Consider the following 23,000-nt stretch of genomic DNA (forward strand, 5'->3'; position numbering starts at 1 on the left):
AATTATCCTCTGAGCAAATCGAGAATTTTCTATGGTGCTGGGGGCTTGCTTAAAAAAAAAAAAAAAAAAGGCCGGGCACGGTGGCTCACGCCTGCTTGTAATTCCAGAAAACTTTGGGAGGCCAAGACAGGCAGATCACTTGTAATCAGGAGTTTGAGAACAGCCTGGCCAACATGATGAAACCCCGTCTGCACTAAAAATACAAAAATTAGCTGGGTGTGGTGGCGTGTGCCGGTAATCTCAGCTACTTCGGAGGCTGAAGCAGGAAATTTGCTTGAACTCAGGAGGTGGAGGTTGCAGTGAGCCAAGACGGCTCCACTGCACTCCAGCCTGAGCAACATAGTGAGACTCCATCCCAAAAAACAAAACAAAACGATTTTTCTCTTCTCTTCCCATCCCCTGGCATTCCATATACAGAGCATTCCATTAAGTTCATGCAGTATCAAGTATCTAGCCACCCCCTTCCTACTGGACATGTAGGTGATTCTCCCCCCGCCTTTTTTTTTTTGCTATTATAGATAAAATTGCAGCAAACACCTTCATGTATATAGCATTTTGCGTCTGTTAAAGCCAGTCTTTGGCTGAATCAAAGGGTGCTTTTTTTGTCTTCCAAAGCTTCTGCTTCTGTGTGCCAGTGGTTTGCAAAGATGGAATGACTGACAGTAGGTCTCACAGAAGTTATAATTCCCTGTATGTTTCTGTTGGACAGACTTAGTCATCAACTTAGAAATTCACTTTTAAAAAAAGCAACACACACAGCAGCAGTTTTCCTATTTTAAGTGAGATAATTTTGAGAAAACTAAGTGGGAGGCAGTCCATGAGATATTCTGTACCACTGATGAGACAAGGAAGCTTAAACTACTGGCTCATCAGGCATCAGTGACAGCATCTGTTCTTTGGATATGACATTTTATAATAAGGAGTGGAGCAGGTGCTGGAGGATTAGTATACAACAAATACATCTTCTTTAAGAACTTTAAAGACGGGAAGTTCTTCTCCGCCTAGAGAATAATCTGAAATCGGAAGAAGTGGATTTCTGAGAAAGGTTTCTCCTAGCCCTGTTCCTATCTGAAGAAAATCAGCTGGTGGGCCTAAGAGTAAGAGGAGCAACTATGCCAGGGAGCACCCTGACTCTGGGGCAAATGTGAGCATTAGAGGTAGGCACATCCTGGCTCATAATCACCCTGTCAGACACAGAGTGCCCTCCACTCAAAACACTCAAGCAGAGAGTAGCCATCTAGGGTATTTCAAAAGGAAGTTCCTTTATCCTGGGAGGCTGAGCCGGATTACATCTCTTCCAACTCTAAGATTGTCTTCCCTCACCCAAAACAAACAGGATGAAATACAACTCTCAACTGTCTCTAAGAGTTGCTTTCTCTTCCAAGCACCATACATTCATTCAACAAAACATTTATTCAGTGAGCACCTATGTGTCAAGCACTGTGCCAAGTTAGAGCATAAGTGTACAACACAAAATAAAATCTCCAAAGGAAATGGATTTAAACTTTAACAAAAGGAATTTGGGTCAGGCATCAGAGGAAACTTACTGACCGTGAGGGGCGTTAGACACAGGCATGGGAGACTGAGGGAGCTTGTGCAATCTCCTCCGCTGGAGGTCTATAAAGATAGTCTAGGGCTGGAACAATCCCACCTAGAGGCAGGGGGAAGGACCAAATGACCTCACAACATCTCTGGGTCTGCTTCGTCATCCGCAAGGCAATTCCCCTGAGGCCAGCAGCAACTCCCTCTTCCCCCCACCCACCAGAGGCACTTACCACTGAGCTCTTCTCAAGTAGGCTTTTATGTAAGTGTCATCAAGCTTCACTGCATTTGTGCAGTCTTCTATTGCATCATCTAGTTTCCTAAGCTTCAGGAGAGAGAGAGCAATCATACTTCACATCTTTGGTGACTGAGGGAGCCCAGAAGCTGTGAGCATGGCTTCAAAACTCTAAGAGGATCAGTCATGCTGGCCCCCTAAATGTCATATTAAGTTCTAGTTCTTTGTCACCAGGGCTATGAACAGCAACTTCAAAATTGATTTCTCTTGTATATGATACAAGCTAGGCACATCTGTCTTCAAGGATAAACTACCTTTACCATTCCATGTTAGTGCCCAATGAAAACATGAAAATAGTAAGGCTGGTTCCTGCCCTCCTTTTTTCCAGAGGTCACCTAGAGGGATCAGAAATCACTCTGATTTTTAACTGCTAGAATTCTGCAAGGGCAAGGAGTCTACTTTTTGTTTCTGATGTTGTGTAGGGCCACAAAAGCACTCAGGCCATTTTCAACCATGCATGGTGACCATCAATTACACTGGAGAAAAACAACAAACTTGCCTCATACTCTTCCTCCAAATCACTCCTAAAAAATAAATGATCACTTGCATAAGCAAAACAACAAAAAAGCAACAGTAGCTGCTTAAGATTATCCCACAGCCCCTAGCCATTGTCTTACTGGAGGAAAGGGACCTTAATGAACAGGTGAGAATATCCTTGCAAATTGTCCAACTGCCCTCAAATTCCATAGAGATGACAAAAGCTTGCCTCTTGGAAGGGAGTTCCTAACAAGCTATTAACCATAACAACTTTCCCTCTTTCATCTTGCTTACCCTCACTGGGCAGATTTCCCAAGACCCTTTGATGTCCCTTAAAAATATCTCTGTAGGCCCCAAGATCTAGATCAAGAGCTTACCTTGGAATTAACCGTACCCCGATTACAGTAGAGTTTAGCATTTGTTTTTATATTGTTGGGGTCTATCCCCAGGGCTTCTGTGTACAGTTCATATGCTAGTTTGTAATTTCCTTCCTTAAATGCTTTATTCCCATCTTCTTTCTTTGCTTTGAGTGCTTTGGCATTCTACAGAAAAAAGCAAGGGGAGGATCAGTTCATATCCACAAAGCCTCAGACCATTGCACAGAGAGGCCAGAGTCTATTTTCAAGTTCTTTGCTTCCGGCAGTTTAGCATCACAGGGCCCCACCAACCCCCAATCTGGGTTATCTGTTGCTCATTCAAGCTTCCTACAGAGTGGACAGGAAAGAGTTACCAAAAATACCAATGAGACCTATGTTACTGGATCTGCCTCCACTTCCCAGGGGAAGTATTATTATCGATCTTCACTGAGGGGTAAAACAAAACAAAAAAAAACCCTCTTAGGTATTAAAGGCATCCGATCACATCTACCTTTAGATAAATAAAAGTAGTCCTGAAACCATCTCTAACAAAGACCAAGCATCCTTGCAAAGCAGGAGGAAAAGCTATCGCATTCCTTGTGATTCTAAAACCTATCACTCTAGCCATCTTAAAGGTCCCAAAAGGAAGCTCTTTCCCAGTTAGGTCTGGTGACTAGAACTTACTCTGCAGGCAATGCAGGCCTTCTCGTGGTCAGGAGCCATCCTGAGAGCCTGTACGAAAAACTGAACTGCCTTCTCAATACAATCTTCGTAATAAAGGCAAAGACCTCGTACATACAGAGCATCTGCATTGGTGGAATCCATTCGTAGAATGTCACTGCAATAGTCAGAAAAGGGCACATTGAGCTGTGCTTTAGAACGTCCCCACCATTACTACCATTTGTGGCCAGTTTTCTTCCTTGACCATGTGTCTAGCATTCAAAATATGCAAAGGTAGACAGATTCCCAAGAACTATTCCCAAACTTTCCCCAAATAAACCACCTATAATTATCTTTAATACACATCTTGTGTCTTACAATCCTTATTAAACTAGAACAGGGTTTGGCAAACTACAGCCCACAGGGCCAAATCCTTTCTGCCACTGGTTTTTGTAAATAAAACACTATTCAAACAGCCACACCCATTGGTTCATCCATTACCTAGGGCAAACTTTGCACTGCAATGGCAGAGTTGAGTTGGTTCAACAGAGACCCTGTGGCCTGCAAAGGCTAAAATCTGGCCCTTTGCAGAAAATGTGCCAACCAGTGGAGCAGAAGGAAAAGGACTACCTTACAAATAAAAACCACAAAAACACAATCTGTTCTTTTACATATAGCTCAAGTACCTGCTATATTACTATACTCCTGTATACCCTACGGGTTTTTAAAGCTGGTCTAATCTTTGACTTTAAGTCCCAAGAGGGTCTGATCAGCCCTAGCTGGCCTACTCTGGGGACCATATCCTGTGGTGAAGCTGCCAGACACCATCAGTCCAACGGTATCTGGCATTTTAATGTCCAACTGGCCTGACTGCATACCTAGCCACAGACTGTGCTTCTGGATAACGACCCAGCATTGCTAAACATTCTGCCTTGAGGATTTTGAAGCGATGGCAGGCAGGGGCAAATTCTAGGGCACGGTCCATGCAGAAAACAACCTGTAGGGAAGAAGAAAACAAATAAGGCTCTTCATCAGGGACTCCAGAAACATCTTCACTTTAGTTTAGTCACAGGCAACAGACTCAAAGCTCAATGAAGTCTTTGGGTCCACTGTTAAGTAATATCAAAGTTTAAAAATATACCTAATTCATTAAATGAAAGCACTGAAATGAGGACAGCAAAGATTCCTGATGATAATGAAGACAGTTAACATTTACTGGGTACTTTCATATATGAACCCATTTAATCCTCACAACAATTTTATGAAATAGGCAATATTATCACTTTTTTTTTTTTTTTTTTTGAGACGGAGTCTCACTCTGTCGCCCAGGCTGGAGTGCAGTGGCACGATCTCGGCTCACTGCAACCTCTGCCTCCTGGGTTTACGCCATTCTCCTGCCTCAGCCTCCCAAGTAGGTGGGACTACAGGCACCCACCACCACGCCCAGCTAATATTTTTTGTATTTTTAGTAAAGACAGGGTTTCACCATGTTATCCATGATGGTCTTGATCTCCTGACCTCGTGATCTGCCCTCCTCAGCCTCCCGAAGTGCTAGGATTACAGGCGTGAGCCACCACACCCAGCCTTAAAATAGTTATTTTAAATGGCTCTAAATAGGCTACATCATCAGATTACTATTCCCAACATGCCACTATACAAACCACAAGCCAAGGAGCTCTCACACACACAAAAAGGTGGGGATTAATTTACTCTTTCAGCCTCATAAAGCATCTCCATATATTCTGTTTTTCTCTTTTTACTAGTTTGTCCTCTGAGCTTTCAGTTTTGGTTTAGCTGCTATTTACTCCTGGGAGAGCCTTGCTGAATCACATTCATGCCAAGAATAAATGAACCAAAGGACAAATCTGGAGTTAAGGGACACCTATTCCCTCTAAGAATTTGGCCATGGGGATCAGGAAGAGATAAACTCTGAAAACTTACAAACGGAAAAATTCAAATTCCATCAACAGGAGACTGGTTAGATAACGTGGACATTCATATAATGGAATACTATGTAGTTCTAAAATAGAATGAAGAAGCTCTTCATGTACTAATATGGAAAGACTTCCAAGAGCTATTCAGTGATTTTTTTTAAAGGTGCAGAACTGCCATAAAGCATACTACCTTTCATGCTAAATAAAGGGAGAAAATCAAGGCTCTTTATTTTATATATATATATATACAACACAACTAAAGAAAAAAATAGAAGACATAAGAACAGTGGTTAGCTTAGGGGAGTGAGAACTGGGTGGAGAGAGGACAAGTTTGAGGGGACGACTCATCACTGAATATTTTTCATACTTTCTAACTTTGTTTGTTTTTGGGATGGGGTCTTGCTCTGCTGTTGAGGCTAGAGTATTAGTGGCACAACCATGGCTCACTGCAGCCTCAACCTCCCAGACTCCAGTGATTCTCCTGCCCAAGCCTCATGAGTAGTTGGGACTGCAGGCACACGTCACCACACTCAGCTAAAATTTTAAATTATCTGTAGAGACAGGGTCTCAATAAGTTGCCCAGGTTGGTCTCGAACTCCTGGCCTCAAGCGATCCTCCTGCCTTGGCCTCCCAAAGTGCTGGGATTACAAGCATGAGCCACTGCACCTGGCAACACTTTCTAGTTTTTGAACCATGAATAGCACCTGTTCCAAAACTGAAATTAAAAATATGAGCAAGTCAGTAAACACTACCAGCTTACCAGCTGTTTCACTGAGAAGATTTTCTGCAGTGTCACACAGCAGTGACAGGAATGCCTCTCCTTCAGTGGCACAGGTTTACTGTCCTGAAAGTTTTCTGTTTTTTTTTTTTTTTTTTTGAGATGGAGTTTCGTTCTTGTTGCCCAGGCTGCAGTGCAATGGCATGATCTTGGCTCACTACAACCTCTGCCTCCTGGGTTCAAGCAATTCTCCTGCCTTTGCCCCCTGAGTAGCTGGGATTACAGACATGCGCCACTACGCCTGGCTAATTTTTTGTATTTTTAGTAAAGACAGGGTTTCCCCATGTTGGTCAGGCTGATCTCGAACTCCCGGCCTCAGGTGATCCACCTGCCTCGGCCTCCCAAAGTGCTGGGATTACAGCCGTGAGCCACAGCGCTCAGCATGTCCTGAAAGTTCTAAGGACAATATGAAAACTTAAGCATTAGGTAGGTAGAGTTGTGCTAACTGTCCTGTCCCCTTCAGATGGAAAAGGAAAGAAGGGGCAGGAAGAAGTCAGTCAAAATGTCAGCAGCCACACCCTGTTGCCTTCACAAGGACCCCGTTTTATGCAGAGCTGGTTCTGCTAATCATGGGGACCGTCAGTGCTTCATTTCCCACCCCCCATCTCCCCATGACTAGGGACAGCTGCAGGCAAAGAAGATCTTTTGTTTCTTCCAAGTTCATCTGCTTCCCCTGCCAGGATCATAATTCTTCATTTGTGACATCACCATGAGCTACAGTGGGGGGGCTGGGATGTCACAAACAGAGGATTCTGTCACAAACTCAGGATTCTGGCTCCAGAGTAGGCAAGAGAGAAAAGAAACCCAAAAGACTGCCTCTCAAGACAAAGCTTTTGCCTATGTAAACCTCAGAAAACTGACAGTAGGCAGAACTGCTTTCCAAACACACACATGCCAAACAAAACAAACTTATGAATTACACTACAAAGACAACTGTGGTTATTAAAACCAATGGACAGAAGAGGGATGCTAATAAGTTACTGCCGGGACTCTGCATAAGTTAATCAGATATATACATTACCAAATAAAAGACCATCAGTGAATGTGAATGATTCTTAATGTATCCTCTTATCAAAACATTTACTGAGGCCGGGCGCGGTGGCTCACGCTTGTAATCCCAGCACTTTGGGAGGCCGAGGCGGGCGGATCATGAGGTCAGGAGATCGAGACCATCCTGGCTAACACGGTGAAACCCCATCTCTACTAAAAATACAAAAAATTAGCCGGGCGTGGTGGTGGGCGCCTGTAGTCCCAGCTACTCAGGAGGCTGAGGCAGGAGAATGGCGTGAACCCGGGAGGCGGAGCTTGCAGTGAGCCAAGATCGCGCCACTGTACTCCAGCCTGGGTGACAGAGCGAAACTTCACCTCAAAAAACAAACAATAACAATAGAAAAAAACAAAAACAAAAAACAAAACTACAAAAATTAGCCAGGTGTGGTGGCATGTGCCTGTAATCCCAGGGTGGCTGAGGCAGGAGAATCGCTTGAACCTGGGAGGTGGAGGTTGCAGTTAGCCACTGTGCTCCAGCCTGGGCGACAGAGTGAGACTAGGCCTCAAAAAAAAAAAAAAAAAAAAAAGGATTATCCAAACCTAATATTTAATTCCAGCTGGCTTTCCCTTTATTAAGAAGTACACTATTAGGCCAGTGCTTTACATCAACAATAGAAACAAACTCAAGTGGCACACTCATTTTACCTTTTATCATAGGGCCAAATATAATTAAGAAAATAAGTACCTTAGCACAAAACATTTTTAAGACGAAAAGTCAGAAGCCTAATTTAAGTGATAATTTACTATTCTAGATCTTTTGTGCCATACTACTCCTCTTAATGATCACACACACACACGAATGGGAATTTTGTGACAAAGGGCAGATGAGATTATCTCATGGTTGTACTGTACCTTCCGAAAATCTCGCTTCTCAAAATCTGTTTCTGCTATTTTCTCATATTCCATGACTGCATTAGCATTCTTGAACTACACCGGAAAATCAGACATAGGAAAGTTTTAATGAAGCTGTAGATTAAACAACCACAAAAAAATTAACAAGGCCTTGATGAATTTGAATCGAGTAAATATACCACACTGCCTCTTTTGATAGAGACAGGGTCGAACGCATACCTCCTGTTGTGAATGGCCATTTTTATGATCCAGTTTTAGGGCTCTCTGGCAACTGCGACAGGCTGCCATGGCATTCCCTAAAGAGAGGTGGTACTCGACCTCTCATAGAGGTCCCAAGGAGATTTTCTTTCAAGAAAATCAGAACCACAGACATTTCACAAATCAAATTGATGAAGATACAGTCAAGACTCCTTAACAGAAGGGCTAGACTCAATCTTCACCCTCAGTTTGAACTTCAAGTAAGGAACCCAAGTGTTATGCTTGATATACATGAAATAAAGGCAATGCATTGCCAGGGATTGAGCATATGTTTTGAGATTCTCACTGAAATGCATCTAGGGTAAACTGTATATACACTCATACACTCTGGTCAACACTGAACTGTATATTGGCAGTGCTCCTGTAAGATTATAATACCGTATTTTTACTGTACCTTTTCTGTTTAGATACACAAATACTTACCACTGTGTTATAGCTGCCTACAATATTCAGGACAGTAACACGCTATACAGGTTTTAGTCCAGAAGCCACTGCCATATAGCCTAGGTGTGTAGAAGGCTATGCCACCCAGGTTTGTGTAAGTATACTTTATGATTCTGCACAATGACAAAATCACCTAACAAAATGTATGCCTGTCATTAAGCGACACATACTATATATGGAGATGGAACTAAAACATGTTTTAGCTGCTACCAATTTAATCAAGGCTTGAATTTACTCAAATTCTTTTTTATTTTTATTTTTTTGAGACAGGTTCTTGCTCTGTTGCCCAGGCTACAGTGCAGTGGTGCGATCACGGCTCAGCCTCAACCTCCTGAGCACAAGCAATCCTCCCATCTGAGCCTCCTGAGTGGCTGGGAGCACAGGTGCATGGCACCAGGCCTGGCTAATTAAAAAAATTTTTTTGTGGAGACAGGGTCTCACTCAGTCCCAAACTCTTTAAGTCCCAAACTCTTAAATTCTTTAACCTCACTCAAATCAGTCCCTGGAAGCATGTGCCTATTCCCCAGCCATTTCAGAAACGCTTCAATTTTCACAGATTTTTTAAAGCTGTCAATCATATTCAAAACTCATTTTACAGATTAGGAAGCTGAGGCTTAGAGAGGCTATGAAACTCGCCTAAAGTCACCCAGGTGTGCTGATGGCAGAAGTGAGACGAGACCTCAGTTCCGACTTTCAAGTAGCCACTCCTCCCAAATATACCATACTGACTCTTTTGATAGAAACACGATCAGACCCGTACCTCTTGTTGTGCCTGAGCATTTTTATGATCCAGTTCTAGGGCTCTCTGGAAGCTGCGACATGCTGCCATGGCATTCCCTAGAGAGAGGTGGCACTTGCCCTCTCGTAGATGTCCCTAAAAGAACACCAAGAGGGAAGAAAAGAAGCATGATTGGCCAAGTGGAAAGAAATCAACAGCAGCAACAGACACCCACACAAAACCAACACAGAGGCCAGGCGCGGTGACTCACACCTGTAATTCCAGCACTTTGGGAAGCTGAGGCAGGTGGATCACTCACTTGGGGTCAGGAGTTTGAGACTAGCCTGGCCAACATGATGAAACCCCATCTCTATTAAAAATACAAAAATTAGCCGGGTGTGGTGGCATATGCCTGTGGTCCCAGCTACTCTGGAGGCTGAGGCAGAATTGCTTGAACCCAGGAGGCTGAAGTAGTAGTGAGCCGAGATTGCGCCACTGCACTCCAGCCTGGGCGACAGAGCTAGACTCCATCTCCAAAACAAAAACAAACAAACAAACAAAACTAACACAAAATGAAAATGACTACAGCAGTAGTTCTCAACCTGGGCAGTGTGCCCTCCAGGGGACATTTAGCAATGTTAAGAGACATTTTTGGTTGTTACAATTGGGCAGAGGGGGTGCTACTCATACTCGGTGATTAAAAGTCAGAGATGCCGCTAAACAACCCACAGTGCACAGTAAAGTCCCCCATAACAAAGAATAATCTGGTCCCAAATGTCAGTAGTGTCAAGGTTGAGAAACACGGGGCTACAGAAATTCAACTGTAGCAACCCAGCCTTCCCCAAACAGCCCCATTACATACATACCCGGACAAAACTGTCATCCAACCTCACTGACTGTTGTGCATCTCCAAGAGCTTCCCGGAACCTTCCAAGCATCATCAAGGTGGCTGCTCGATTACCATAATAGCTAGCATTTTTAGGACACATATCTATAGGAAAGGCAGAAGAACATAAAACAAAGTTTAGAACAGGTCCCTGCTTTGAAAACTTAGAGGGGGCTGGGCGCAGTGGCTCATGCCCATAATCCCAGCACTTTGGGAGGCCGAGAAGGGCGGATCACTTGAGGTCAGGAGTTAGAGACCAGCCTAGTCAACATGGCACAACCCCATCTCTACTAAAATACAAAAAAAAAAAAAAAAAAATAGCTGGGCGTGGTGGCGGGCCCCTGTAATTCCAGCTACTCAGGAGGCTGAAGCATAAGAATTGCTTGAATCTGGGAGGCGGAGGTTGCAGTGACCCAAGAGCACATCACTGCACTCCAGCCTGGGCGACAGAAGAAGACCCTGTCTCAAAACACAAACAAACAAACAAAAAACTTAGAGGGCATCTTCCTCCAAACAATGTTAAGGGAATCTATCTGTAACGCTTATAAACTCTATTTTCTTCGTGGAGACAGAGTCTCACTCTGTTGCACAGGCTACAGTGCCATGGTGCTATCTCGGCTCACTGTAACCTCTGCCTCCTGGGTTCAAGTGATTCTCGTGCCTTAGCCTCCCAAGCAGCCAAGCAGCTGGGATTACAGGCATGCGCCACCACGCCTGGCTAACTTCTGTATTTTTATTTATTTATTTATTTATTTGAGGCACAGTCTGGCTCTACTGCCCACGCTGGAGTGCAGTGGCATGATCTCTGCTCACTGCATCCTCCGTCTCCTGGGCTCAAAACATCTTCCTACCTCAGCCTCCTCAGTGGCTGGGACCACAGGCACACGCCACCACATCCAGCTAATTTTTGTATTTTTTGTTGAGATGGGGTTTTGCCACGTTGGCCAGGCTGGTCTTGAACTCCTGGCCTCAAGTGATCCATCTGCCTCAGCCTCCAAAAGTGTTGGGATTATAAGAGTGAGCCACTGCACCCAGCCCTGACACACTCTCTTTAGAACACCACAGCCAGCACGGTAGCTCACACCTATAATCTCAGCACTTTGGGAGGCCGAGGTGGGCAGATCACTTGAGGCCAGGAGTTTGAGACCAGCCTGACCAACATGGCAAAACGTTGTCTCTGCTAAAATACAAAAAAATTACCCAAGCATAGTGGCATACACCTGTAATCCCAGCTACTCAGGTGGCTAAGGCATGAAAATCGCTTGATACTAGGAGGTGAAGGTTGCAATGAGCCAAGATTGTGCCACTACACTCCAGCCTGGGTGACAGTGACACTGTCTCAAAAATAAATAAATAGGCTGCATCCAAATTTCTGACTGCTTGTGCAAATGGACAGCAGCAAGGATACAATCAGTTTTAAAACAAAACAAGGTACAGCTTTAAAGTGCAGTGATTATCTTTTGAGGAGAGAGGCAGCTTATTAATCTTAATGAACTATGTTTTGTATAATGAGACATTAAAATGAAATGTGCATGTTGAGTTGGGGTAAGCAAATTAGGTGAGAAGAATGCTGACACGGGATTAAAATATGCTGGCAAATTAAGCATGGAGATAACTAAGACTTCTTTTATGTACAAAGGCCATTTTCTAAGGTAGTAAATGAATTGGCAATGACTGAAACGTATTTAGGTGGGTTTTGCCATAACATTCAGTATTTCTGGAATTGCCTTTAATTTATCAAAAGAAAAACTACCCACCCCAGTTAGAAGAAGTTATCACAGCTGGGCATGGTGGCTCATCCCCATAATTCTAGCACTTTGGGAGGCCAAGGCAGGAGGATCGCTTGAGCCCAGGAGTTTGAGACCAGCCGAGGCAACATGGTAAGACCTTGTCTCTATTTTAAAAAATTTAAAGAGTTAAAAAAAAAAAAAGAAAAGAAAAAGAAAAAAGTTATCATTCATGAGATTTTTTTTTTTTTTTTGAGACGGAGATTCACGCTTGTTGCCCAGGCTGGAGTGCAGCAGCGTGATCTCGGCTCACTACAACCTCTGCCTCCCAGGTTCAAGCAATTCTCCTGCCTCAGCCTCCTGAGTAGCTGGGATTACAAGCGCCCACCACACCTGGCTAATTTTTGTATCTTTAGAGACAGGGTTTCACCATGTTGGCCAGGCTGAAATGAAATGTGCATGTTGAGTTGGGGTAAGCAAATTAGGGGAGAAGAACTCCTGACCTCAGGTGATCCGCCTGCCTCGGCCTCCCAAAATGCTGGGATTACAGGCATGAGTCACCACACCTGGCCTTCATGAGATCATTAAGCCTGAAGGAGTTCATACAGTAACAGTATCAACCCATTAGGCAAAAGGCTACTTCTCAGAGAGAAGCTACTTTTTTTTATGTTTTAATTTAATTTTTGAGATGGAGTTCTTTGGTCGTCCCCCAGGCTGGAGTGCCAATGGCAGGATCTCAGCTCACTGCAACTTCCACCTCCTGGGTTCAAGCAATTCTCCTGCCTCAGCCTCCCTAGTAGCTGGGATTACAGGCACGCACCACCACGCCCAGCAAATTTTTGTATTTTGTAGAGATGGAGTTTCACCATGTTAGCCAGGCTGGTCTCAAACTCTTGACTTTAGGTGATCTGCCTGCCTCGGCCTTCCAAAGTGCTGGGATTATAAGCGTGAGCCACTGTGCCTGGCCTATTTTTTTTATCTTTTTGAGATGAAGTCTTGCTTTGTTGCCCAGGTTGGAGTGCAGTGGCACAATCTTGGCTCACTGCAACCTCCACCTCCCGAGTTCAGGCAATTCTCCTGCCTCGGCCTCCCAAGTAGCTGGGATTACAGGTGCCAGCCACCAGGCCCAGCTGATTTTTGTATTTTTAGTAGAGACAGGGTTTCGTCATGTTGGCCAGACTGGTCTGAAACCCTGGATCTAAAGTGATCCGCCTGCTTTGGCCTCCCAAAGTGCTGGGATTACAGGTGTGAGCCACCAAGACTGGCACCTACTTTTAATAATATTTGGCAAGTAAATGTTTTCTAGCGTAAGTATCAGTTCTTTCTCACCTATGGCTTTTGTATAATAATTATAAGCTTCATTGTAATCTTTCTTGGCATAGTATGCATTTCCTTGTTCCTTGAAAGTCTCTGCTTCCCTGAAAATGAAAGAGAAAGAGAATCATGTTACTGTACAAAGGGAATAACCTCTGTAATCTTACAGGAGCAATCTTTGGTCTAGAGCCCGCAGCACACTGAGCTAAAAGTTAGTGTGATACTTGAAGGAAATTATAGATTTGTTGAATAGGCCAATGGACCAAAAGGAGGTGCTAATGAAAGAATCCAAGTTCTTCAGATGCTCCTTTTTGTCACTTAGATACATTCAAACTAAATCAAGCAAACCCCTCTCATGTTCCTGCCTCACCTCACTATTTCTGCCTGTAGTCATCCTCCCGCAGGACAAATTTAGACATTCCCTCATGGCAAGGAATTTTTCTATCTCCTTCCACAGTGTCACAACTGCTGCCTCTTTTGCAAACTTACAGGAAAAATGGTTACTCCATTCAGGGCAACTTATTTCTCAATGTGAAATAGGTCACATCCTCAAGAGTTTTAATAATTTCATCTCCTGAAAAGTGGCTTATGCATTTGTCACTGGAAGAACAAGCAGAGCAAAGGCAGGTGGCAAAAGAATTATAAGCATAGCATGTTGGTGTTTAAGACAGGAATGGAGTTGAGTGACAGCAGAGACTAAGACCGTGGATGACAGGGACATATGTGGTACAGGCTGCCAGTGCCATACTATTAAGGAGCACCCATCCACTGGTGTTCCCTCTTCCCATCACATCTATGTAGGTGCTTGCTGCCCCCTTTGTACTCCCTCCAGTACCTTATATATTCAGCAACTGGGTGCAGCAGAATTTTTTCCCTATCTCTAAGATCTATTTTTTGAAACTGTGCCATTAGACAAAGTATACTTTCCTAAAGGAACAATGTTACATAATTGGGAATTAGATTCCTGAGCAAGTACCTAGAATCAAATCAGACATGACCAACAGTATTTTAAAAGAACTAGTAACCTCTACCAAGATACTCAAAATCATTCCACTGCTCAAATGATAAAGATAATTCTTTACTGAAATGATTACTGCAACATTAACTAAGTACCTGATCATTTTTGTTATGAGAAACATCTTTCTTCTCCTGTTGTTCACATGCAAAAAAGAACCTAGTTCGGGGTTGTCTGAAGTGGGGGCAAAAGTCCTAGTTCTTAAACCTTGGTGATGGTATAGCAATTTACAGCTTGAGTCTACGGATATCTGCATTAGGGAGATTTGTGATTTACTTACGTATTTTAAACTACAAACTAGCAAAGCTGCCCTCCTTTTATTGAGGTGATCCTCCCTCTCCATTCTTCTCCATCACTGTCCTGGCAAGCCCTACTAATATGAAAAGGCCGCTAGAAGGAGAAGGCAAATGGGAATGACCTACGAATGCTGACAGCTGTGAAATGTGATGGATATAAATCTGCTTGAGTAACTGTCTATACCAACTATCACAATGCTGAAAAGAAGATTTTAGAAAGATCCCTCAATTGCAAGATTTAAAGAACCAACTGAAATCCTACTACACGGTATTCACCATCCTGTAACTCTAAATTAAGCAAAGTGCTTATAAAAACTCTCAGGAGCCTATCCTTTAAGAGCAGACATGCCAAGGGATTTGAACAAAGGACTTCCCCAAAACTGGATTTCGATTAGTCAAACTGCTGTGAAGAAATGGAGTAGCAAATTCCAAAGTAAGACATTAGGCCCAAACTCTATCAGAGAAGATCTAGCTTCTTCAGTTGGCTAGTGGCTAAGAATATACAAATCTTTGAGGAAAATGAAGACATCTAGGTACCTGGGGAGACACTGTGTCAGCAGTATAAAGCTTGTTAGTCGAAAGTGAAAGAATGTACAGGGCTGCTGAAAGGTGCCCCTAGCCTCCTCCTTTCTAAGATACTACCCCTATGGAGGTCGGGGAGTTCAGGACTGGCTTCTAGAAAAAATGCAAAGGATGATTTTGGTGGCCAGTTACCAGTAACTACTGAGGCCAGGTACTTTCCATACAGTATCCTCTATAAAACACAGTCTGGTGAACTTCATTATTCCCATTTTTCAAAGGAGGAAATAAGGTCTGGGGGTTAAATAACTTGCCTGAGGTCAGGATGTTACCCACATTTGTCAGAATACAAAGCTTGTGCACTTTCTACTATGCCAAGCTTTCTCTCTAATGCTTGCCTCCAATTACTGCTAACTATTTTGAAAATTAATCTGTACTACGAGGAATAAGACATAGACAATATATGTAAGACATGGACAATACGTATAAATTTGTTTAAACTAAGACACACAGTACCCCCCGCATATAATATTCAACCCCAGAACCAAAATCAGTATTTAAATAAGCTAAATGACATTCCTAACAATTAGTCATAGAGGAAACAGGGCTCCTTTCTCTTTAAGATGCAAGACCTAGTGAACTGGACTCTGCCTCCCCAAAGAAATGCATTTCATTTTAGTAAATGGTGAGTAGATTCCATTCTAGAGCAAACAAAGCAAGTAATGTAGAGTCAGCCCACAGCAAAAAGAACAAGAAGAATTGTGTTGTGACAAGTTGCCATGTTTTTAACCTCACACTGCACAGCATCAGGCCAGAATTAGCTATTCCCACACAACTGCCTCATGAAAAGGACTTATTTTCATAGAAACGTGGCTGATTAACAGCTGCCTAAACAATGGGCACTTAGTGCTTTTAGACTGAACGCTTATTTTTTGCCTCCAGGTCCAATGCCCAAAGTGGACTGGAGTCCCTCCTTCATTTTGAACCTCCCCACCAAATACACAACAAGCTTTAACCAATGGGCCTGACCCTGCGAGACCAGTCGAGGAAAGAGTGGATCTTTGGAATCCAGCATGGCAGCAGCAAGAACTGAACAAGGCTGCATCAGGAACAATTCCAGGGTCAAATCCATTCAAGTCCTGCCCTGGAAGTCTGAGAAAGGGCTGAAGCTTGTTCAAGTTGCCATTACAGCAAAGGGACTGAAGGATGAGATGTCAAAGGCGTGGGACTGGAAAAGAAGGAGAAGAGCTGGTTAACACTGGAATTGAAGGCAATCTGGTGGTGGCATCTGTCACTCACTCACTGCCAGGGTCAATTCATCTGATAGCCAAGTGAGGTTGTAACATGCACCTACTGAAACACACCAGTACTGAGAAAAGAAGAATTAGGATTAATTGGCTTCACCTAGATAATTAAAAAAAAAAAAAAAAGGATTCCCAATGCACTAAATTAAACTAGATTATTTTCTGTGGCTACAAAATTAAATTCAGATTAAACTCTTAAATATAATACCACAGCAAAATATAGACTTGGCCATAACTGACCTGATGGTACTATTAACAACTACAATATATTTCTAGTGTTGTTTCAGATTTTCAAAGCATTTCCAAAGAAGATTTTCAATTTTTTTTTTTTTTTTAGATGGAGTCTCACTCTTTTGCCCAGGCTGGAGTGCAGTGGCATGAATTCGGTTCACTGCAGCCTCCGCCTCCTGGGGTTCAAGTGTTCTCTCGCCTTAGCCTCCCGAGTAGCTGGGATTATAGGCATGTGCCACCATGCCCAGCTAATTTTTGTATTTTTAGTAGAGACGGGGTTTCATCACGTTGGCCAGACTGGTCTCAAACTCCTGACTGCAAATGATACGCCTGCCTAGACCTCTCAAAGTGCTAGGATTAAAGGTGTCAGCCACCACGCCTGGCCAAGATTTTCAAATGGCCTTCTGAGGTGGTTATGGCAATAATTTCACCTATCTTCCAACAGAGGAAGAGCTAGTGAGGCACCCAAGATGGCTGCACAGGTCTCCTAAGTCCTAGAAGTTTATTTTTTCCCCTATATCCTGTTAATGTCAAGGCTTTTAGATTAAAACTAATTTATCCAGTTCTCCCACCAAATCCTTGGGTCAACTTCTAAGCAGAATAAGCTTCACAGCTCTGATTCACCAAGAGATGCTGGGAATGACTCCACCTCCACCAATCCAGTCTTTTCATTTTAACTGACAGTAATAAAGTTGTATGAAAACAGCTACTGAAAGGTTTTCCAAAAAATCTGTCCTCTCTGGATGCATGGAGGATCTCTCACAACAGGATCAGCACACTGGAAGCCCTGGCCTTCAGAGAAGACATTCCATTCGTGGTCTCCTTTGCTATTTTAAAATGTATTTCTTTGTTTTTCAAAAATAACCTTGCTGGGCACAATGTCTCACGCCTGTAATCCCAGCGCTTTAGGAGACAGAGACAAGAAGAGTGCTCGAGCGCAGGAGTTTGAGAACAGCCTGGAAAACACAGGGAGACTCTGTCTCTACAAAAATTTAAAAATTAGTTGGGCATGGTGGTGCATGTCTGTAGTCCCAACTACTTGGGAGGCTAAGATGGGAGGATCGCTTGGGCCCAGGAGGTTGAGGCTGTAATGAGCTGTGATTGTACCACTGCACTCTAGCCTGAGTGACAGAGCAAGACTGTCTCAAAAAAAACAAAATCACCCACCAGTAAGAAAACTGCAGCTTTGAAAACTTGCTCTTCTACAATAAATGTTCGTTAAAATCTGTATATCCTTTAGACATGTAGTTATATTATCTCTCTGAATTCAGCATTCATTCATGCTGACACTAACTAATTACTCCAACAAACACTGCTAAGGGAATCATTTGGTATCACACAGGTCTCAGCAGGGCTCAGCATCATGTGATTAAATCAGACAACTTGGGCTTATGATTGCTAGCCAACTTTGCACATTTACAGCTCAACTAAATTAAAAACACCTTAAAACATCATAGCTGACATTGCAACATGCCCCAAATTAGATGCCCTATAAAAATTTCCATTTTCTCTCTAAATACTTCCAAGTTGAACACTTAAGCAAGATCTCTGCGTTGGGTCAACTAGTCTAACTTTTAGCAATTAAAGCATCAATCAGAAACTTTAGTCAGCCTCCACTAATGCAGAATTAATTGTGTGGTAGTTTTAAAAATGTCATTAACATGGCTGGGTTCTCTCTGGAATTGCTTGATATATCACGTATTTGCAGATTATTAAAACGGATGAGATTCTTCATCATTTTAAAATTTATTCCACCTCACTGCATGAAAAAGACTAGCATGGTTTCATTATTCTGCAACATTTGTAACCTAGGAAATGTGGATCCGAATTTTATAGGACAAAAAGCACACCACACTGTGGTTTGATTTTGTTTTTTCTTTTTTCTTTCTTTTTTTTTTTTGAGAGGAAGTCTCGCTCTGTCACCCAGGCTGGAGTGCAGTGGCAATTCTCCCACCTCAGCCTCCGAGTAGCTGGGATTACAGGCACACGCCACCATGCCTGGCCAATTTGTTTTTTTGAGAAAAGAGCTTTATTTATTTATTTATTTATTTATTTTTTTTTTTTTTTTTTTTTGAGACAGTCTGACTGTCACCCAGGCTAGAGTGCAGTGGCGCGATCTCAGCTCACTGCAAGCTCCACCTCCCGGGTTCACACCATTCTCCTGCCTCAGCCTCCCGAGTAGCTGGGACTACAGGTGCCCACAACCACGCCTGGCTGATTTTTTTGTATTTTTAGTACAGACGGGGTTTCATCGTGTTAGCCAGGATGGTCTCGATCTCCTGACCTCTGTCACCCCTGTCAGCTCTGTTACCCAGGCTGGAGTGCAGTGGTGCAATCTCGGCTCACTGCAACCCCCACCTCCTGGGTTCAAGCAATTCTCCCACCTCAGCCTCCCAAGTAGCTGGGATTACAGGCACACGCCACCATGCCTGGCCAATTTTTTTTTTTTTTTTTTGAGAAAAGAGCTTTATTTATTTATTTAATTTTTGGGAAATTACAGGCTCATACCTATAATCCCAGGCTGAGGCAGAAGGGCTGCTTGAGCCCAGGAGGTTGAGGCTGCAGCAAACCATGTTCCTGCAGCCTAGGTGACAGAGTGAGATCCTGCCTTTAAAAAAAACAAAACCAGGCTGGGCACGGTGGCTCACACCTGTAATCCCAGCACTTTGGGAGGCCGAGGTAGGCAGATCATGAGGTCAGGAGTTCGAGACCAGCCTCATCAATATGGTGAAACCCCATCACTACTAAAAATACAAAAATTAGCCGGGCGTGGTGGCATGCACCTGTAATCCCAGCTACCCGGGACGCTGAGGCAGGAGAATCCCTTGAACCCAGGAGATGGAGGTTGTGATGAGCCAAGGTTGCACCACTGCACTCCAGCCTGGGCAACAGAGCGAGACTCCGTCTCAAAAAAAAAAAAAAAAGAAAGTCCAGGTGCGGTGGCTCACGCCTATAATCCCAGCACTTTGGGAGGCTGAGGCAGGCAGATCACAAGGTCAGGAGATCGAGACCATCCTGGCTAACACGGTGAAACCCCATCTCTACTAAAAGTACAAAAAAAAATTAGCCGGGTGTGGTGGCAGGCGCCTGTAATCCCAGCTACTCAGGCGGCTGTGGAAGGAGAATGGCGTGAACCTGGGAGGTGGAGCTTGTAGTGAGCTGAGATCACGCCACTGCACTCCAGGCTGGGCAACAGAGTGAGATTCTGTCTCAAAAAAGAAGAAAAAGAAAAAAAGATGCCTTTCTTTTCCTTTAGGCTATTAATAATACTACTTTATACTGCCAATGAGTCAATATCCCTTATGCATTCCTCTTATATTTACTACTCCCCAAATGTTGCCTTACTCTATGATTGTTGTGCCCCATTTATTTTATTCAGTCAAACTTACTAGTTGCCTGTTGATCTAGAAATGCCCTCCACCCTTCAGAATCCACGGGATCTTGGCCAGTCAGAGTAGAAATTCTTTCCTCCTTCCCACGGTCCGAGACCTCTTGTCCCCAATGGCATGTCACAGGGCCTGTTTCATGTTGCACTCTCCCTGACCTTCATGACAGAATAAAGTAAAAGGAGCCCAGGAGCCTAACCTCTATTCCATCTTACCAAAAGCAAGTCATTTAGTTTCTTTTTTAAGAAAAAAATTTCTTTTTTTTTTGGAGACAGTCTCATTCTATTGCCCAGGCCGGAGTGCAGTGGTGGGATCTCGGCTCACTGCAATCTTCACCTCCCAGGTTCAAGCGATTCTCGTGCCTCAGCCTCCCTAGTAGCTAGGACTACAGGCATGCACCACCGTGCCCGGCTAAATTTTTGTATTTTAGTAGAGACGGGGTTTCACTATGTTGCCCAGGCTGGTCTCAAACTCTTGAGCTCAGGCAATCCACCGCCTCAGCCTCCCAAAGTGCTAAGATTACAGGCATGAGCCACCACACCTGGCCAGAAAAAACTGCTTTTTTTTTTTTTTTTTTGAGACGGAATTTTGCTCTCGTTGCCCAGGCTGGAGTGCAATGGCTTGATCTCAGCTCACCGCAACCTCCGCCTCCCGGGTTCAAGTGATTCTCCTGCCTCAGCCTCCCAAGTAGCTGGGATCACAGGCATGTGCCCGGCAAGAAGTTTCTTTTTTTAAAAAAAAAAATCTAGACTGGGCAAGGTGGCTCATGTCTATAATCCCAGCACTTTGGGAGGCCAAGGAGGGTGGATCACCTGAGGTCAGAAGTTCCAAGACCAGCCTGGGCAACATGGTGAAACCCCATCTCTACAAAAACACAAAAATTAGCCGGGCATGATGGAGGGTGCCTGTAATCCCACCTATTCGGGAGGCTGAGGCGGGAGAATTATTTGAACCCAGGAGGCGGAGGTTGCAGTGAGTCGAGACAGTGCCATTGCACTCCAGCCTGGGCAAGAGTGAGACTCCTTCTCAAAAAAAAAAAAAAAAAAATTACTATTCTAGGAGTGAAATGTCAATATTAAGTTTCACATAGATAAGTGGAAGTCACAGGTATAGATATATATATAGATACAGATTTTTTTTTTTTGAGGCAAAGTCTCGCTATGTCACCCAGGTTGGAGTGTAGTGGTGCAATCTCGGCTCACTGCAAGCTCCACCTCCCAGGTTCATGCCATTCTCCTGCCTCAGCCTCCCAAGTAGCTGTGACTACAGGCGCCTGCCACCACGCCCAGCTAATTTTTTTGTATTTTTAGTAGAGACGGGGTTTCACCATGTTAGCCACGATGGTCTCAATCTCCTGACCTCATGATCCGCCCGCCTCAGCCTCCCAAAGTGCGGGGATTATAGGCGTGAGCCACCGCGCCGGGCCAGATATATATTTTTTGAGATAGACTCTCATTCTTGTTGCCCAGGCTGGAGTGCAGTGGTGTGATCTCAGTTCACTGCAACCTCTGCCTCCCAGGTTCAAGTGATTCTCCTGCCTCAGCCTCCTGAGTAGCTGAGATTACAGGGCCCCACCACCATGCCTGGCTAATTTTTGTTTATTTTAGTCTTGCCATGTTGGCCAGGCTGGTCTTCAAACTCCTGACCTCAAGTGATCTGCCCATCTCTGCCTTCCAAAGTGTAGGGATTAAAGGCGTGAGCCATCGCGCCCGGCCATAGATATATGACTTGGAATAATTCTATAAATATGGCAAGGTACTTATGCTGAGTGCTTCATCCAGAAAAAAATAGAAGGTGAGCGCTATCCAACTGCTATCTTTTAGCAAAGCTATCTGCTACTCAGCTTTCTTTACCCAATTTCCTACAGAATAGATAGTTTTCACTTTAAAGCACAACTGGAACAACCCTCCACACATCTCCGCTAATAAAGAGAAGGTAGAAGATGAAGAAAATTCCTTAACATACCCGTTCAAGTTGTCCTCTGGGTGGACATTCAAGGGGAAGCCTTAACATGGGCAGAGTCAGAAGGGACCCAAAATGCACCAGAGGAGTCACAGACTGTCTACACAAAGCAGCAGCACTCCCTACTGTTCAGGCAGGGACGGACACCAGCCAGCAAGCTGTGCCTGGCTGTGCAGCTGGCTATGCCTTATTCAGTAAGGAAGAAAAAGCAAGCAACCAATTCAATCCCTACAGAAATCCCATCACTGCAGGCAGAAACATATTCACTTGGAAATACTTGTCTCAACGGTGAGTTTGAAATTTATTTTAGGTCCTTAAATGAGAGGTGTCACAATCTATTACATCTACCTAACCTTCACTTATCCCTGGAGAGAGGAGACCCAACAATGAAGCTACTTCTGAGAAACATGCTTCTCTGAAACCATTCTGAGGATACAAGTCACTGGCTTTTCAGCATTAGCCAGAGGCTTGTTTTCATAACATATCCCCAAATCCACCATTTTCCATCCCTTGGTTCCCTATTCTGTGACATCTCCCACTATAGGGACAGCAGCACCCGTCAAAAATTTAAAACTGAGGAACTACAATTAAGGAAAAGGCTGCTTTGGCCAGGCGCAGTGGCTCACGCCTGTAATCCCACCACTTTGGGAGGCCGAGGCGGGCAGATCCTGAGGTCATGAGATCAAGACCATCCTGGCCAACATGGTGAAACCTGTTCTACTAAAAATATAAAAAATTAGCTGGGCGTGGTGGCGTGCAACTATAGTCCCAGCTACTCAGGAGGCTGAGGCAGGAGGATAGCCTGAACCCAGGAAGCGGAGATTGCAGTGAGCCAAGATCGTGCCATTGCACACTCCAGCCTGGCGACACAGCAAGACTCCATCACAAAGAAAGAAAGAGAGAGAGAGAGAGAGAGAGAGAAAGAAAGAGGATACTTCCTACGCTGGGTGCAGTGGCTCAAGCCTGTAATCCCAGCACTTTGGGAGGCCAAGGTGG

General features: G+C 44.0%; 1 protein-coding gene across 11 annotated transcripts in view; it reads right to left on the bottom strand.

Annotated features, from left to right (window-relative positions):
• DNAJC7 (DnaJ heat shock protein family (Hsp40) member C7) overlaps positions 1-23,000 on the bottom strand; it is a 39,878-nt gene that overhangs the window by 9,627 nt on the left and 7,251 nt on the right. For all 11 annotated transcript variants that reach the window (XM_063629038.1, XM_055257249.2, XM_055257247.2 and 8 more), the window contains 8 exons: positions 13,307-13,395; positions 10,231-10,355; positions 9,407-9,520; positions 7,945-8,019; positions 4,209-4,327; positions 3,355-3,508; positions 2,692-2,856; positions 1,776-1,867 (listed from right to left, as the gene is read on the bottom strand). In XM_063629038.1, the coding sequence (XP_063485108.1) occupies positions 1,776-1,867; positions 2,692-2,856; positions 3,355-3,508; positions 4,209-4,327; positions 7,945-8,019; positions 9,407-9,520; positions 10,231-10,355; positions 13,307-13,395 (933 nt within the window). The remainder of the gene's footprint in view (positions 1-1,775; positions 1,868-2,691; positions 2,857-3,354; positions 3,509-4,208; positions 4,328-7,944; positions 8,020-9,406; positions 9,521-10,230; positions 10,356-13,306; positions 13,396-23,000) is intronic.

This window comes from Symphalangus syndactylus, chromosome 20, assembly GCF_028878055.3.
Source record: "Symphalangus syndactylus isolate Jambi chromosome 20, NHGRI_mSymSyn1-v2.1_pri, whole genome shotgun sequence".
In the NCBI taxonomy this organism is placed as follows: domain Eukaryota; kingdom Metazoa; phylum Chordata; class Mammalia; order Primates; family Hylobatidae; genus Symphalangus; species Symphalangus syndactylus.